The sequence below is a fragment of the Theropithecus gelada genome, chromosome 3 (genome assembly GCF_003255815.1).
Source record: "Theropithecus gelada isolate Dixy chromosome 3, Tgel_1.0, whole genome shotgun sequence".
Lineage (NCBI taxonomy): Eukaryota > Metazoa > Chordata > Mammalia > Primates > Cercopithecidae > Theropithecus > Theropithecus gelada.
Genome location: NC_037670.1, coordinates 45,541,504 through 45,559,331, shown reverse-complemented (window position 1 = coordinate 45,559,331; position 17,828 = coordinate 45,541,504). Strand labels below are relative to the sequence as shown.

Sequence of the window (17,828 nt, the reverse complement as noted above, 5' to 3'; positions counted from 1 at the left end):
TGAGTTTGAGAAGTTTATTAGATATACAAATGGAGATGATGAATAGATATCTAGATGTATCTGGAGTAGGAGAGAGGACTGGAGATAGAAAAATGTTGATTACCAAGAACGTGTGTGATATACGCAAGTACCCAAACTATGGCACTTCACTCAAACAGGAAGTAGGAAATGGAAAAATGTGGAATATATATATTATACATACACACACACACATACATACAGACATAAGAGTTGATATTTAGGGGTGCAATGCTGTCAGCCAGTGAAAAAGATAATATTCCTGGCAACCTTGAATAAAGTGTCTCATTCTATCTGCCGCTGTTCCTGTTGGGAAGGCTTTTCTGTTTTCTGTTTTGTTTTTGTTTGGTTTTTTTTTTGAGGCAGGGTCTTGCTCTGTTGCCCAGGTTGGAGTGCAGTGGTACAATTATAGCTCAGTGCAGCCTCGATCTTCCTTGCTCAGCGATACTCCTGCCTCAGCCTCCCAAGTAGCTGGGATAGCAGGCATGCCAACATGCCTGGCTAATTTTTTTGATTTTTAGTAGTGAGAGGTCTTGCTGTGTTGCCCAGGCTGGTTTTGAACTCCTGAACTCAAGTGATACCCCTGCCTCATCCTCCTAAGTCCTGGGATTACAGGTGTGAGCCACCATGCCTGTCCTCAATTGTAAAATTTCTAAAGTTAAAAAAAAAATGATTTTAGGCTGGGCGCAGTGGCTCACGCCTGTAATCCCAGCACTTTGGGAGGCCAAGGCTGGTGGATCACCTGAGGCCAGGAGTTCAAGACCAGCCTGACCAACATGGTGAAACCCTGTCTCTACTAAAAATACAAAAATTAGCCAGGCGTGGTGGTGGATGCCTATAGTCCCAGCTACCTGGGAGGCCAAGGCAGGAGAATTGCTTGAACCTGGGAGGTAGAGGTTGCAGTGAGTCGAGATCGTGCCACTGCACTGTAGCTTGGGCAACAGAGCAAGACTCCATCTCAAAAAAAAAAAAAAGTTTTTCAGGGCTTTGGAAAGGAGGAAAAAGAAATATGCCCAACAGGGTTCCATTGACTGAACAAATTTAATCTGGTATAAATGCAGTAAGTGCTTACCAGGCTGTTGGCAAGGAGATGGAGAATCCTCCAAAAATACTTTGGACAGGATAACGCCATAAAAGGAGCTTGGGAGATAGCCAGCTCTGGTTCCATCTCTGGCTTCACTACTTACTAGCTGGATGACCTTAGACAAACCACTTAACCTCTCTATACTCCTTTACCTCACAAATAAAATAGGATAATAGTATCTACCTTGTAGTATTTATCCCAATTTTTATGGGATTGCTGTTTACATATGTCAAGTATACAGGCTGGCACCTGGTCAGTGCTCAGTTAAGTGTTAGCTTTTAGCATCATTATTATTCTTGAATTATACTAGTAATATTTGCCTCATTATCTCACTCATATAAGGTGACTATATCCCACTTTTCCTGGGGTAGGTTTATGTCTGTTACCTCGGTGTAATTGATAACAGCAATAAATCATTTGCTCTCAAAAGTATGTTGGATTGGGCAGTAAGATGTATGGGTACCCTGCCTTTGGGATTTTTACAGTAACTCGGAAGTAGTAGTCCCTTGGTGTTACGTACTAACCGTGAGAAAAATAAATGTCTCTACTCACACCTTCTCTGTCACTGTTCAGTCAAAAGCAGAACCAGCAGTTCCAAAGATAGCGAGTTATCTCTGTTCACAATTACAGGCCAAGCGCTTTGTTCCACTCTTTCGCCCCTTCTCACTTCTGCACTTGACTAGTCTTTATTTATTTAAAGACTATTTATTAAATAGTCTTTAAATTTATTTTTTTTAAAAGCACCATATTTATAGTTAAATATGTTACATTTCCATGCTGTTTAGACTGCCTGCAAACCTCTAGGATATACACCAGTACTGCCATAATGTGTGACATCATTTACTGTGTTATATCAAAATACCTGCCAGTAATGAGAACTATTGAAATAATTTCTCTATAAGCCAGCACGTGTCTAATTCATTGATTATCCAAATTCAAATTTGATTTTCATCTGACTTGATTGTGAAATATTTGAAACATTGTTTTCCAGCCTGGCGCAGTAGCTCACACCTGTAATCCCAGCATTTTGGGAGGCGAAGGAGGGTGGATTGCTTGAGCCTAGGCATTCAAAACCAGCCTAGGCAACATCAGCGAAATCCGTCTCTACAGAAAATACAAAAATTAGCTGGATGTGGTGGCACATGCCTGTAGTCCCAGCTATTCGCCAGGCTGAGGTGAGAGGATCACTTGAGCTCAGGAGGTCAAGGTTGCAGTGAGCTGTGAGTGTGCCTCTGTGCTCCAGCCTGGGCTACAGAGTGAGACCCTATCTCAAAAAAAAAAAAAAAGAAGAAAAATTTTTTTTTTCCTTGTTAAGATAACACTGTGACCAAATAGTGAATGAATTTTAAAGTGTTTTACCTGACATCATCACCAAAACCTGTCCTATTTCACCTTCTGGCATATTTAAATATATATATTTTATTTTTAAAGTGCATGTTCTCTCATTGTTTTCTACTTAATCTTATTGTATCATAAACATCTTATCTGCTGTTGGAAGCATTTCATGTATATCCATTTCAATGAAGCATGATGTTGGATGAAGTTGATGTTCCGTAACTCATCATTTTCTTACTGTTGGACCTAGAGATTGCTTTTAATTTTATGTCATATGGAAATATTGCATTCCTAGAGTCTTTTCCATTCTTTTGAGCATTCGGAGCACAGGTATTAAGACAATGGGTTGTTGGGAAAAATGAAATGAAATTTAAGTGAAACCACCTTTTTTCACATGTCAGACCATTCTGCAAGCTTTTTTTTTTTTTTTTTTTTTTTTTTTTTTTTTTAAATTGATGCATTGATCTCTAGAACACAATTTAAGAAACCTTGGTAAAGAAAAAAAGTGAACTTCTGGCCCCTTTTTTTTTTTTTTTATTGTGGTAAAAACATTTAACATAAGAACTTACTCATCTTGCATAATTGAAACTTTTTACCTGTTGAGTAGCAATTCCCCATCTCTCCCTCCCTGTTTCTCCTGGCACATCCTACCCTCTGCTTCTATTTGTGTGACTATTTTATATACCTCATAAAATTGGTTTTATGCAATATTTGTCCTCCTGAGACTGCCTTATTTTACTTAGCAAAATGTCCTCCACGTGCATTCATGTTGGATATCTTGTTTTTTTTTAAGGCTAATATTCATTGTATTTAGATATCGTTTTCTTAATCTCTTCATTCATCTATCAACATTTAGGTTCTTTGCACATCTTAACTATTGTGAATAATGCTGCAGTGAACATAGGAGTGCAAACATCTCTTCAATAACTTGATTTCAGTTCTTCTGAAAATACCAAAAGATTGGTAGGATTGCTGGATCATAGGGTAGTTCTATTTTTAATTTTTTGAGGAACCTCCATACTGTTTTCTATCATGGCTGTAGCAATTTACATTACCACCAGCCGTGTACAAGAGTTCCAATTTCTCCACATTTCAACCAACACTTACCTTTGGGTTTGCTTTTGTCTGTCTGTCTGTTTCATATCTAAACTAACAGGTGTGAGGTGAAAAGTTCTGGCCTTTCCAAGCGAAAGGCATATAGTGAAATCACCAGGTAAGAGTGTGTAGAGTGAGAAGAAGCCCAAGTTGGTGCCCTGGGGCACGCAGGAACTAAGGAAAACCTACTATGAAAGTGAAATCATACATGATGATGGACCAGTTCTGCTAGGATGGCTGGGTCAACACTTAGTACAGTGGATTAAAGCATGAATGAAATCTAAGGAAGCAGGGCTGGGCTCAGTGGCTCACACCTGTCATCCTAGCACTTTGCAAGGCCAAGGCAGGCAGAGCCCCGGAGTTCAAGACCAGTCTGGCCAACATGGCGAAACCCCGTCTCTACAAAAAATACAAAAATTAGCCAGGCGTGGCGGCACGCACCTGTTGTCCCAGCTACTCAGGATACTGAGGTGGGAGGGTTGCTTGAGCCCCGAGGGTTGAGGCTACAGTGAGCCATTATGGTGCCACTATACTCCAGCCTGGGTGACGGAGCAAAAGACCTTGTCTTCAAAAAAAATTAAGAAATCTAAGGAAGCAGTACATTTTGGATGTACCTGTCTCAAATGAAATCCTAAGTGAGGTTCATATCGTATCAGATGAAATGGTTATTGTTTATCTTCTCTTTGCCTCCCCACATCCCCCCTTCACCAGATCCCCCACTAGTTCCTGAGACATCTGATTCATAAGACCCAATGTAAAAACTAGTAGACTATTCTTTCAAGGTCCTTGGTGGTGAAGGGAAGGAAAAAGCAGGAGGGCACAGTAACTAGAGCAGGGCAAAGGTTAGTTTAAGATAGGAGAGATGCAAGCATAATTAATGTAGGCTGTGGAAAGAGAGCCTGGAAAGAAGAAGGGGCTGAGATGAAATGAAGAACTTCAGTGGAGGGATTAACTTAAAGAGGGGAAGGAAAACATTTTCTTCAGAGATGGATGCCAGACAGTGAGAGAGTTGGATGCAGATTTAATACATTTGTGACTGTTTTGATAGGATGTTATTAGATGGTCTCACTTTTCACTTTTCTTTTTTTTTTCTTTTTTTTGAGACGGAATCTCACTGTGTCACCCAGGCTGGAGTGCAGTGGTGCAATCTCGGCTCACTGTAACCTCCGCCTCCCAAGTTCAAGCGATTCTTCTGCCTCAGCCTCCCAAGTAGCTGGGACTACAGGCACCCGCCACCACACCTGGCTAATTTTTTGTATTTTTAGTAGAGACGTGGTTTCACTGTGTTAGCCAGGATGGTCTCGATCTCCCGACCTCGTGATCCACCCATCTTGGCCTCCCAAAGTGTTGGGATTACAGGCGTGAGCCACTGCGCCCGGCCAGTCTCACTTTTCTTTATGACGTATAGGTGAGGCCATTCCCTGGGCGGGTTGGCAGTGGTGGGATAGGGTAAGACGACAGAAAAGAGATGAAATTTAGGAAATTTGGGATGGATAATGGAAGAGAGAAGAGGCTTAGAATACAGAAATCAGTCCTTGATCGGTGACGGTGCTGGTGAGGTTTGAATCACAAACTTGTTATGCTGGCCATTTAGGGCCTGGAAGTATTAGCTGGCAGAGTAAGTGCTCAGTTAAAGTGTGTTTGTATGAAGGCATGATTTGTTCCCTTCCTGTTGCATTCTATAAAAAGACATAACCTTTCCTATTCATTTACTGATACATATAGAGGATTTGGATACATCTAGCCTCAGGAAGACATGAAGAGGTGATGGACCATTTTATTTATGTATGTATTTATTTCCATAGAGATGGTATCTTGCTACGTTACCTAGGCTGGTCTCAAACTCCTGGCCTCAAGCAATCTTCAGCCTTTGCCTCCCAAAGGCATGAGCCACCAGACCCGGCCCTGGACCACTTTAGAAAGAAATACGAATCCACCTGATTATGAAAACAGCCATTTATTAAATTTATTAATTTATTAAACAGCATCTGCAGTTAAGTATGTTCTCCTAGACAAGAGTTGATGAAAACTCTCACTTCTAGGTTAACTTTCCTAAAACACTTATGTTCACTGTCTTGCTCAAAAGCTTTCCTCGACAACTTGAATTTAAAGATTAAAGTCCGGCCAGGAGTGTTGGCTCACGCCTGTAATCCCAGCACTTTGAGAGGCCGAGGCAGGCAGACCACTTAAGCCCAGGAGTTTGAGACCAGCCTGGCCAACAAGGCCACACCTGTCTCTAGTAAAAATACAAAAATTAGCTGGGCGTAGTGGCGGGTGCCAGATACTTGGGAGGCTGAGGTAGGAGGATCATCTGAGCCTGAGGAGGTCAAGGTGGCAGTGAGTTGTACTCGCACCACTGAACTCTGGCCTGGGTGACAGAGTGAGACCTTGTCTCAAAACCAAAAATACATAAATAAAGATATAAATAAAGTCTAAACCATAGGTTTAGTAGCTTTAGACTTTAACATCTGACCCTCCACTATTATACTTACTCTATCCTTATACTGGCATGTACACGTATTTTGTTTTAAATAAAGTTTAAACATTTAAATATTTAAATAAAGTTTAAAACATTGTATACAATGTTTGTTTTTCAAGACAGAGTCTTGCTCTCTCACCCCGGCTGGACTGCAGAGGTGTGATCATGGCTCACTGCAGCCTCAACCTCCAGGGCTCAAGCAATCCTCCCACCTCATCCTCCCACGTAACTGTAACTATGGGCAGGCACCAGTACAGCTGGCCAATTCTTTTGTAGTGAGGAGGTCTCACTATGTTGTCCAGGCTGGTCTCAAACTCTTGGGCTCAAGTGATCCTCCTGCCTTAGCCTCCCAAAGAGCCGGGATTACAGGCATGAACCACCTTGCATGGCCACAAACTTGTTTTTAATTTAACAGCTGCTCTCAGGTCATTCTGTATTTCCCTTTGTATCTACTATCTTCGGTACAAAGCAAGCTTTTTTCCTCCCAAAACTGTATAGTATTACATCAAAGTGATACACCATAATGTATGTAATCAGTTGCCAATTGATGGTCATTTAAATTAATCCCATCCTTTTGGTATAACGAGTAAAATTACAATCAATATATATGTATATATATTATTTTGTGTATGTATAGAGATATCTTGAAAATAAATTTCTAAAAGAGGAGCAACTGAGTAAAGAGTATTTTGATAGCTAGTATTAAAACAGCATCCTAAGTGTTATAGCAGCTTATGCTTTCAATACATGAGAGTGTTTATCCCCTGAAAATCTTCATCAGACTCTTATCCAACTTGTTGATCTCTCCTGACCTTAGGAGAAAAATATCACATAGTTTAAAAGTCTACCCCTCTTTCAATTTGCTCAATTGAGCATCTTTTTCTTTGTTTAAAAACCATTTGTAGGACCAGACACAGTGGCTCACACTGGTAATCTCAGCCCTTTGGGAGGCTGAGGTGGGAGGATCACTTAAGGCCAGGAGTTCAAGACCAGCCAGGGCAACATAGTTGAGACCAACATCTCTACAAAACATAAAAAATTAGCTGGATGTGGTGGCATGTGCCTGTAGTCCCAGCTGCTCAGGAGGCTGAGGTGGGAGGATCACTTGAGCCCAGAAGATTGAGGCTGCAGTGAGCTCTGACACCACTGCACTCCAGCCTGGGTGACAAGGCTAGCTAGACTCTGTCTCAAAAATAAGTAAATAAATGAACAAATATATATATATATATTTGAGAATTCCATTGATATCCTTTGCCATTTTTCCTTTGGTACTAGTATTCTGCTAATTTGGAGGAGTTTTTTTTTTTTTTTTTTTTTTTTTGGGCGGCGCTTCACTCTTTGTTGCCCAGGCTGGAATGCAGTGGCACAATCTCTGCTCACTGCAACCTCTGCCCTGCCGGGTTCAAGCGATTCTCCTGTCTCAGCCTCCCGAGTGGCTGGGATTACAGGCACCTGCCACCATTTCCTAAGGCCACATAGCTAGGAATGGAATCTAGGTCTCCTGATTCCTGGTCTAGCCGAACACGCCCAGCCAATTTTTGTATTTTTAGTAGAGACAAGGTTTCACCATGTAGGCCAGGCTGGTCTCGAACTCCTGACCTCAGGTGATCCACCCGTCTCGGCCTCCCGAAATGCTGGGTGTAATTACAGGCGTGAGCCACCGCACCCCGCTGGAGGAGCTTTTACATATTAATAAAATTAGTTCTTTGTGATTTGACCCACAGCTTTTCCCCTCAAGTTATCTTTGACTGTTTATATTTGCCCTTTTATGACTATGTAACCTTAATCCTTTCTAAGTCCCACAGGGAAGCCATTTCCAAACCATTCTGGTTCAACCTGACTTATCTCTCCCTCCTTGAAATTGTACCCTCATTGGGAGCTCAGGGTTACCTGTCTTCATGTGTTTATCTCCTATCTCTAAGCAGATGTCAGACTTCTGAAAGGCAGAAACATCTTTACATCTAACTGTTCAACACATAAACGCTCAGTAATCTTTGTTGATGACAATAATTGTAGCAGCTCTGGCTATGTTCGTATCAAGCCATTGCCGCATGTATCCTCAAAACAGTGTGTCTCCTTGATTTGTCTTTGGTTTCTTCATGTTGCCGGAATTTTTGCCAAGAGCAGTTTCATGGATTCAGCACAAACTAATGAAGAAAATGAGTTATCTTGCATTTGCAAAGATGTGTCTAGGTTATATCTTACGTCAGCTGTCACACACTATCCCAAGTTCAGTGTTGGCTGCTGGCACTGTGCTCTTTTAATGTTGCTAAGTAAGACATTTTTCTTCTCACACAGTCCCAGAACTGTCAACAATGAGAGAATTTTGGGGGAACAGGAGGATGACCTTGCTATTCTCGGAGGAGAGAACATGATAGAAAAAATATCAGTGACTGCAATTTACAACCTGTTGGAAAATCACAGTCCTCTAATGTTCACCAGTCTTTTAATCTGACAAGGAGGGGACATTTTATGTGTTCACAGAAACAAGAGAACACAAAGTAAAATTAAACAATTACATGACAGGAAACGTATCTCTGCCTTGTCAACTAAAAGATACTATCTGCTATGTTTGGGACGCGGTAAAGATGCGCTGTGTAAGGCCAGGCGCGGTGGCTCAAGCCTGTAATCCCAGCACTTTGGGAGACGGGCGGATCACGAGGTCAGGAGATCGAGACCAGCCTGGCTAACACGGTGAAACCCCGTCTCTACCAAAAAAATACAAAAAACTAGCTGGGCGAGGTAGCGGGCGCCTGTAGTCCCAGCTACTCGGGAGGCTGAGGCAGGAGAATGGCGTGGACCCGGGAAGCGGAGCTTGCAGTGAGTTGAGATCCGGCCACTGCACTCCAGCCTGGGCGACAGAGCGAGACTCCGTCTCAAAAAAAAAATTAAAAGAAAAAAAAAAAGATGCACTGTGTAGTAGACCAGGAGAGCTTTATGAGCGTATGTATATGTAGATTCAATTTAAACTTCCTGTAATGTTACGGGCAAAAGATTTGTGGTACCGTTAAGTGAAGAAATTTACATAGCAGTTAAAGTTCTGCAAAAAAAGAGAAATATCCGTAGGCTATTTATGTTAAAATAAAAACTTTTAAATGTCTATGGTAGTCATAGGAAAGATACACCAAATTTTAAGAGATTAACTTGCGGTAATTGTTTTTCAGATTTTCTCCAACATACATGTATGACTTTTGTACATCATCCATTTTAGTACCGGAGCAATACTTGAAATACACTACCATCTCATCCAAAATAGCCATCAGATGATTTGGCCATGATGACACACACACTCAAAAATCCACTCTGCTCCCCCTGGTATCAGCGAACAGACATATTTTAATGATTACATACCCAAGTGTTAACTAAGATACACATGTATAATCCTCTCTCTGAGTTCGCTCAAAGGCTGAGGAAGAAGAGAGAAATATCTTAAAGAGATTTTTAAAATTCAGCACTAGCCTAATGATCACATGGGATTCCTTTTTGGACCCTTTCTTTGAGGACAGTTTACCAGAAAGACCTCGTGATTTGGTCCCATCTCTGTTAAAATTATCTTATAATGGATCTACAGGGCTGCTCGCGGGTGTAGTACCTCACGCAGAATGGATCTTACCCTCCTTCCTTCCTTTTGTTGCTGTGTTAGAAAGGGATCCATTATAGCCATAAGTTAGTGCTTTTGAGGCTTGCTTAGGTAGGATATGCTTATTCCTGGGTTTGTTTTTTTGTTTGTTTGTTTTTGTGGGTGTGTGTATGCAATCAACTCAGGTGAGAAAGATTTGTGCTTACTCATGATTAAAGATAAATGGAAGGATTCTGTTAGAAGAAGTAAATGTAATGGTTAAGAGTTTGGACTCTGGAGTTAGAGGTTATCCTGGCTCAGCCACTGAACAAATGAGGAACAAACTGTATAGACCTCAAGAACATACATGAGGTAGTCCATGTAAAGCACCTAGCCCAGCGTTTGGCTGGTATGAAGCCATCAATAAGTGATGATTTTTAATTAAAGACGTAGCTTTGGCTTTTTATTTTATTTATTTTGGTCTGTAACAGCGATGTGAAGATCATCTTCCGAGGAAACAGAGTATTGTAGCCCAGGGTGGTTAATGTACACATCATTGTGTCATCCTGCATTCACAACTTTGGTTATTCTGTCTTGCAAACTTTCAAATGGTTCCTAATGTATTTATACATCTTACTATTATTAAGGTCTTGCGAATCTGGAAGTTTTTAAAAGTCCTGCCCCTAGGCTGGGCATGATGGCTCACACCTGTAATCCCAGCACTTTGGGAGGCCAAGGCGGGTGGGTCACCAGGTCAGGAGTTTAAGACCAGCCTGTCCAACATAGTGAAACCCCATCTCTACTAAAAACACAAAAAATTAGCTGGGCGTGATGGCGGGCACCTGTAGTCCCAGCTACTCTGGAGGCTGAGTCAGGAGAATCGCTTAAACCTAGGAGGCGGAGGTTGCAGTGAGCCGAGATTGCACCACTGCACTCCAGCCTGGGAGACAGAGAGAGACTCCGTCTCAAAAAACAAACAAACAAACAAACAAACAAACACAAACTCAAATAGCAAAACTGACTTTATATTTTCATGTTACAGTCACCTTAGACGAAGTTCAAAAATTTTAAGTACATTTTCATTTTCAATCAGTATATTTCATCACTTCTTTAGAAGTGGTTGATGGATGATCTATAAGATGCAAAAACAATGTTTGTTTTTTCCATAGAGTTTAGTAAAACAAAATCACACTGACTGTTTTTCCATTTAATTGTATGGCTTTACTTACTAAATTGACTCTGACAAATGTATTGTCTGTAGTTTTTATGTGTGAATTCATAAAGTTGGCAGTTCTGAGATTAACTTGTCTGTTTATTTCTGAACTTTAAATGAATACTCCTGACCAACATCTGACATTGGTATGCATTGAGATATATGATTGAAAAGATATTTCTGAAAGAGATTTGTAGCTTAAAATCTAGTAACAAAGAGTTGTTAAATCAATTACGGCACATACCTATGAGTACCGTGAAACTATAAAAAATCATGTTTTAGGGGAAAAAATGGTGTAAGAAGACATTTCATGTTTTCGAATTGTGTGACCATAAAATGAATATATTTCATATCATAATACAACAGGAGTATATAAAGTAAAAGCTCCCCCATCCATTAAAATATTAATAGTGGTTATCGAGTCTGATGATCTGCCTTCGTGCTTCTGGGTGTTTAATTATTATTATTTTTTAGACGGAGTCTCGCTCTGTCACCAAGCTGGAGTGCAGTGGCGCGATCTCGGCTCACTGCAACCTCCGCCTCCCAGGTTCAAGCGATTCTCCTGACTCAGCCTCCAGAGTAGCTGGGACTACAGGCGCGTGCCACTACACCCAGCTAATTTTTTTGTGTTTTTAATACAGACGGGGTTTCACCGTGTTGGCCAGGATAGTCTCAATCTTTTGAGCTCGTGATCCACCCACCTTGGCCTCCCAAAGTGCTGGGATTACAGGCGTGAGCCACCGCGCCCGGCTTTAATTGAACAATTTCTTTTTTTTTTTTTTTTTTTTTTTTTTTGAGAGGGAGTCTGGCTCTGTCGCCCGGGCTGGAGTGCAGTGGCCGGATCTCAGCTCACTGCAAGCTCCGCCTCCCGGGTTCACGCCATTCTCCTGCCTCAGCCTCCCGAGTAGCTGGGACTACAGGCACCCGCCACCTCGCCCGGCTAGTTTTTTGTATTTTTTTAGTAGAGACGGGGTTTCACCATGTTAGCCAGGATGGTCTCGATCTCCTGACCTCGTGATCCACCCGTCTCGGCCTCCCAAAGTGCTGGGATTACAGGCTTGAGCCACCGCGCCCGGCCAATTGAACAATTTCTTAAATGAACAATACTACTTTTATTAACAGAAAAATAATTAAAGAAATGTTTGTTTTGTATAATAACTATGACATAATTCATTAAAATTCTCCATTACCAGTGACAATTTCTACATGTAGACCCACAGGAAAAGAAGTGATTTAAGCTATAACCACTAACACTTTTCATGTAGAAGCTAGATTATTATTTGCAAATAGAATCTTTAGCTTTGAAGTTGGAAAAGGAAATCTGATGCCCTCTTGTGGCCAATAATTTTTATAGGCAATTTATTCCTTTCCATCTGGTCTAAATATGGTCTCAATATATAGTTCCCTCATCATTAGTGTGCCATTATCACATCTTTTAATGTCTTTAGCCATTTGTATTTCTTTATTGATTTGACCCCACTAAATGATTTACTTTAATTATATACAGACCCTTTTTGCATATAGTGACATTTTCTTGTACACGTTTTATGAAAATTTAAAACTTTTTCCCCATTCCAAATGGCCTGTCTTCCAATTGTGGGAACATTTCCCAAAGCTAAAGTTTGTATATCTGTATATATCCTTCCATATTTTCTCAGTTCTTTTATTTATTTTTATTTTTGGTAGAGATGGGGTCTCGCTTTGTTGCCTAAGTTGGTCTCAAACTTCGGGCCTCAAGCAATTCTCCTACCTCGGCCTCTCAAAGTGCTCAGATTACAGGTGTGAGTCAGCCTCCTCTCAGTACTTCTATAGTTTCATAACTTACATGATTTCTTTAATATATTTAGAATCTATTTTTATGGTTTGAAGTAGGGATTTAATTTTTAAAAGTGGATAGCCAAATATCTATTAATTTTTGATTAGTGAATTCTTCATCTTTAATTTGAAAAGCCCCATTCACCAAACTTCTGCATTTATTATAAATGTTTCTGGTTCTGGATCTGTCATTCTGTTTCACTGGTTGAATTAGTTTATTCCTATGTTATACTTCAGAGTATATATTAATAACGTAAAAGGAAAAATACTCTATGCTCATTGTTTTATTTAAAACAACTCTTGGTAATTCTTGACATTTATTCTTCCATGTAAACTTAAAATCAGGCTTTCTAGTTACATAAAATTTTGCTGGGATTTTAAAATTATGATTTATATTGACTTTATTAATTTGTAGAAAAGTAAAGCTTTTATAAGATCAAGTCCATTTAAAAATCATATATTCTATTTATTTTTGTCTTTCACCAAATTTTAATAATTTTCTTCTCTATAGGACTCACTCCTTTTTGTTGTTGTTAAAGTTTATTTCCAGGTATTTAATAAATTTTCTTTCTTTTTTCTTTTTTGCACCCTTCTCCTCCCTAATACTTTTTCTTAATAATGGAGTTTTCTCCCACAAAGTACTATATTTAACATTTTTCTCATGAATATTATCACATTACATATAATGGGAACAGTGGAGCAAACTATGTACTATCACTACCCCATTATAAGTATTTACTATTTCAGAATATTTCGTTGTAGACACAGGATGCTTACAAACATAAAACTGTAGCCACACTGCAATTGTTTAATTCAGAAATATAACAGATTGTTCACGAAACATACAATTTGATTATCACTGATGTCAGCATTTGCATCTGCTAAAAGTAAATCCAATGAAGTTGTCTTAAACTCCCTTGAGAAAGTGTTTGTCTTTTTACCCTCCAGTTACAAAGTAATAATGCTTAATATAAAAATTTAAAGATCAAAATGTTCAAAGTACAAAAATAATATTCTCTGTATTTGTCCCTTTCCCTGCCTCTGAGAACACTACCATTAACAATTTGTTTTTTGCCCCCAGACAATACTAGCACCATTCTAGGCATACCATTTTTCTTCATTCTACTCTTTTTTATGGCTACATGGTGTTTTCCACAGCATTTCCTTGAACAGATGTTCAGATTTTATTAAACTGTTCATCTATTGGTGGCTACTTGGGCTTTTGTTATTTTTGCCACCCAAAACAATTTTGCAGTGAACACTATTACGTAGGTAATGGTCCTCTTGTTTGAGTACTTCTGTAGATAAATTTCTAGAAGTACAATTGCTTGATCAAAGGATATATACTTCAAGGTGTAACTGCCCTCCTCTTTAAACCTCTACTAACGCTGTAAGAGACTGCTTCCCCCACACACTCACCAATATTGGGCATTATTAATTTTGATTGCCGAAATGTTTTAATTTGTATTTAATTAGTTTGCATATATTTATTGGTCCTAACATTAATATTATACACAGAAATGATCCATTAAACCTCTAGTCTAGATAGAAATGTTTCACCCATATTCCCTATAGATTTATATTTTATAAATTTTGTACATTTATATGTATATACATAAATAAAAGTTTTTTAGCCATGGCATTGCTGTCTAAAGTATAATTAGTATTTTTAAGTCCTATGAAATTTAAGCACAAAATCTCCCGTATTATGTTTCTTAACTTTTATGGAAGTCACATTTGTAGTTATTTCTTTCTTTTATGATAGGAGAAACCAATTCAGTACCTTTATTTGTGCTGATTGTTTTACAGAATAAACATCAAACTACCCTAATTGCAGTGATATACCTGCTACAAGTCTTAATGGTCAATTTGTTTTTGATAAGGGTTAAACATGCTTCCACTTTTGTCCTCATGTTATCCTTAAAAGTATGTGAAAGAACAAAGGAACATAGAAGATGGCCTAATGCTATTAAATTTGGAAGTGGGCGATGGTTTCTGTAATGAATAAAGTGTACATATTTTAAAGAGGAATTGCATGAGCCTTCCCTTGTGCTCATGAGTGCTTATATGACAGCTTCGCAGTATGATGAGTCAATGCCATGAAGTGCCATATGCAATGCAGGGATATTGTTGTGTTTCCGTAAGAGCCTCACGATGTTATTGCTTCACCCACTGGAATACAGATTCCAGAGTATATGAAGAAATTTGGCACAAAGTTTACTAACGTTGTACACTCTGTTAAACTGCCAAATAATTATTAAGTAAGAAAAAAAGTTAAAGACTGTGACAGACTTGGGAATTACTACTCATTATGTGTATCTTTCCATTTAACAAGTCATTGGTACAGTTTGCTTTGTCATCTCAGTCTTCAGTTTACTGGGTTGTACTGTTTATTGCAATTTAATTTCTATTTCCAGCAACAAAAATTACCGTCAGATGATCAGCCAGCTCCCTCTTCAGATATATCTGAGTAGTTTGTAACAAGAAACTTGGCCAAAGATTTATTAGTGATTAATCAATAGATACTTCAATGTCTTATATTCTCATTCATTTACCTTTGCATTGGTTTCCTTTTAAAAAATATCTTGGTCTGATAATGAACCTTCTTACAAGTTTCAAGATTTGGTAGATTTTATAGGTAACAAAATGAATATGGTGGCAAGGCACCATGGCATGGGCCTTAAAAAAAGCCCAGCTGGGTTTTAAGTCAGAGCTTCATTACTTAGTTTTCTGTGATCTTGGGCATTTTTAACTTCTCTGGAATCCTTATCTAAACTGGGATGATAATGGTACCTACCCCCTGAGGCTGTGATGATTAAATAAGTTGTTGCCATGTAGTAAGAAAAATTTAAAAAAATTATTTACTATTATCTATAAAATGGACAGAATGGCTACTTACACAATAAACTGTACATGGTAGGTGTTTGTATTTTTCCCTCTTCCTAATCATAAAATAAGAAATTAACACATACCTCTATTAGCTGAGAAGTCAACATAAATGTCTTAGCTTGGAACCATAGAAGTTTACTATAAAGTTAAATACTTTGAGATAAATATTATACTAATAAACCAGAAATAAGCACTTCTTTTAGTATTAATGTGATAGAACTTACCAAAAAATTTTTTTTTCAAATATCCAAGTTTAACGTATAAAAATTAGGGCTTTGCAGTTATGCCTACAAATATAAAATGAAATGGAGAATTTAAACAAATTAGTGTTCAGTGACAAACCACTCCTGCTTGAAATAGCCTGATAAGGCTTTCAAGCTGAAATTATGTAGCCATGTTTTAAGAGCCACCCTTGGAGTTGTCTAAGGGAGACAAACTTGAGAGACAAAGCGCCTAGTCATAATTACTAAAAAAGGGTTTGGCAAACCTTTGTACCCCATGTTTGCTAGAATTTAAGACCCAGTTGCTGAGTGACAGTTTTATTTCATTAGGAATAGATTGGAAAAGCCTATTTATGAGAGCTTTCTTTTGCTCTAAGTTTCAGAACAAGGTGGAGGATAGGTAGTCGAAACATTGGCACAATCTTCTACAAGTAATACATCTACCTGTATGCAGTCAAATTCAAAACTAGTAATTTCCCCAAGAGGCCCTGTCATTTTAATCGTCAGAACTAATGAAGATTTTGTAGTAACGTGGAATGTTCTGGTTACTAGGTATGTGCCAAAAATAACACTTCCTTCTTGACACTATTATGCTTGTGCTTTTCCCAAGAAGCCTATATAGTCATCCCTCAGTATCCTTGGAGGATTGGTTCCAGGACCCTCCTGGATACCAAAATCCTCAGATGCTCAAGTGCGTTATATAAAATGGCTTCGGATTTGCATATAACCTATGCATATCCTTTAATTATAATACCTAATGTATATTTTAAAATTTGTATTTTTAAATTTTTATTTTGAATATTTTCCATACATGGTTAAATACACAGATGAAAAACCTACAGATGAGGACCAATTTGCTTATAAGCAAAGCAACAAATAAATGCTATCTGCTAACTTCATGATAAAAATACTTGAAACTTTCCAACTTTACACCAATTGCCTACATATCTGTCATTATCACCACAAAACTCAAGGACCCATAAGGAAGCAGTGTGATGACTTTGAAAGTAATTTTTTTTCCTTTCAATTTTAGTTAAAAAAATTAACTTGATAAAACACATCTCCCTTGTGACAGTAATAAACGTTCTCACATTTGAATAGGCAGTCACTAGATTTCAGGAAAAAAGTAGATATGGTTTAAGATGTTAAAATTGTGTATGGCTTAACAAAGAGTACAGTATTAAAACTAGAAAAGTCTCTAAGGTTTAAAAATGAGTTTTCTGAAGTTGCAAATACTTTAAAAACTGACTTTACATGTTCATACTATTGAGCTGTACCTTTATGATTTGTGCCGTTTTGTATTTCAGAATTTATCTTCCTAAAATATAACAATAATTTGTGGAATAGCCACGGCCATCCAATGATTTATTAGCAAGTTGTGATTTTTCTGGTAAGAAATAATTTAAGACTGCAAATTTAAAGATGAAGGTGATGGAAAAAGTACTGCTGATCTTAGTTTTTAAAAATTTACCTTTGGAGAAAAATCAAAACTCTTATAGAAGTACCTCTTTTTCTTTTTGTAGTTCGAGTACCCTTACAAGACTGATGGAATTACAGTTGTATAAATATGAAGGACTACTGAAGAATCTGAAGTATTGTATTATTTGACTTTATTTTAGGCCTCTAGTAAAGACTTAAATGTTTTTCCAAAAAAGCACAAGGCAGAGATCAGAACAGCTGTGAGAACACATCCACTTTATGCAATGGCATCAGATGTGTAAGTCAGACGTCATGTTAAAATTAGTACAAGCCAAATTCTTGGTTTAAAAAAACCCTATGTATAGTGACACTGATAGTTAAAAGATGTTTTATTGTATTTTCAATAGCCACCACTAACAAATTTTTAACTTTTGATATGCATATTTTGATATGTGGTCTTTTAGAAAAAGTATGGTTAATAAACAGTTGATTTTTCAAAGGAAATTTAAAAATTCTTACGTTCTGTTTAATGTTTTTGCTCTTTAGTTAAATACACTGAAGGGAAATACCCCTCTGTTCTTTTTCCCTTTTTTTTTTTTTTTTTTTTTTTTTGAGACGGAGTCTCGCACTGTCACCCAGGCTGGAGTGCAGTGGCCGGATCTCAGCTCACTGCAAGCTCCGCCTCCCGGGTTCAGGCCATT

At 38.3% G+C, this 17,828-nt stretch overlaps 1 protein-coding gene across 1 annotated transcript in view; it reads left to right on the top strand.

Annotated features, from left to right (window-relative positions):
* Positions 1–17,688, top strand: part of CXADR (CXADR, Ig-like cell adhesion molecule) — a 79,113-nt gene extending 61,425 nt beyond the window's left edge. The window contains exon 8 of the mRNA XM_025379059.1: positions 17,232–17,688. Coding sequence (XP_025234844.1) covers positions 17,232–17,273 — 42 coding nt within the window. The 3' untranslated portion in view covers positions 17,274–17,688. The remainder of the gene's footprint in view (positions 1–17,231) is intronic.
* Positions 17,689–17,828: the final 140 nt, after the last annotated feature.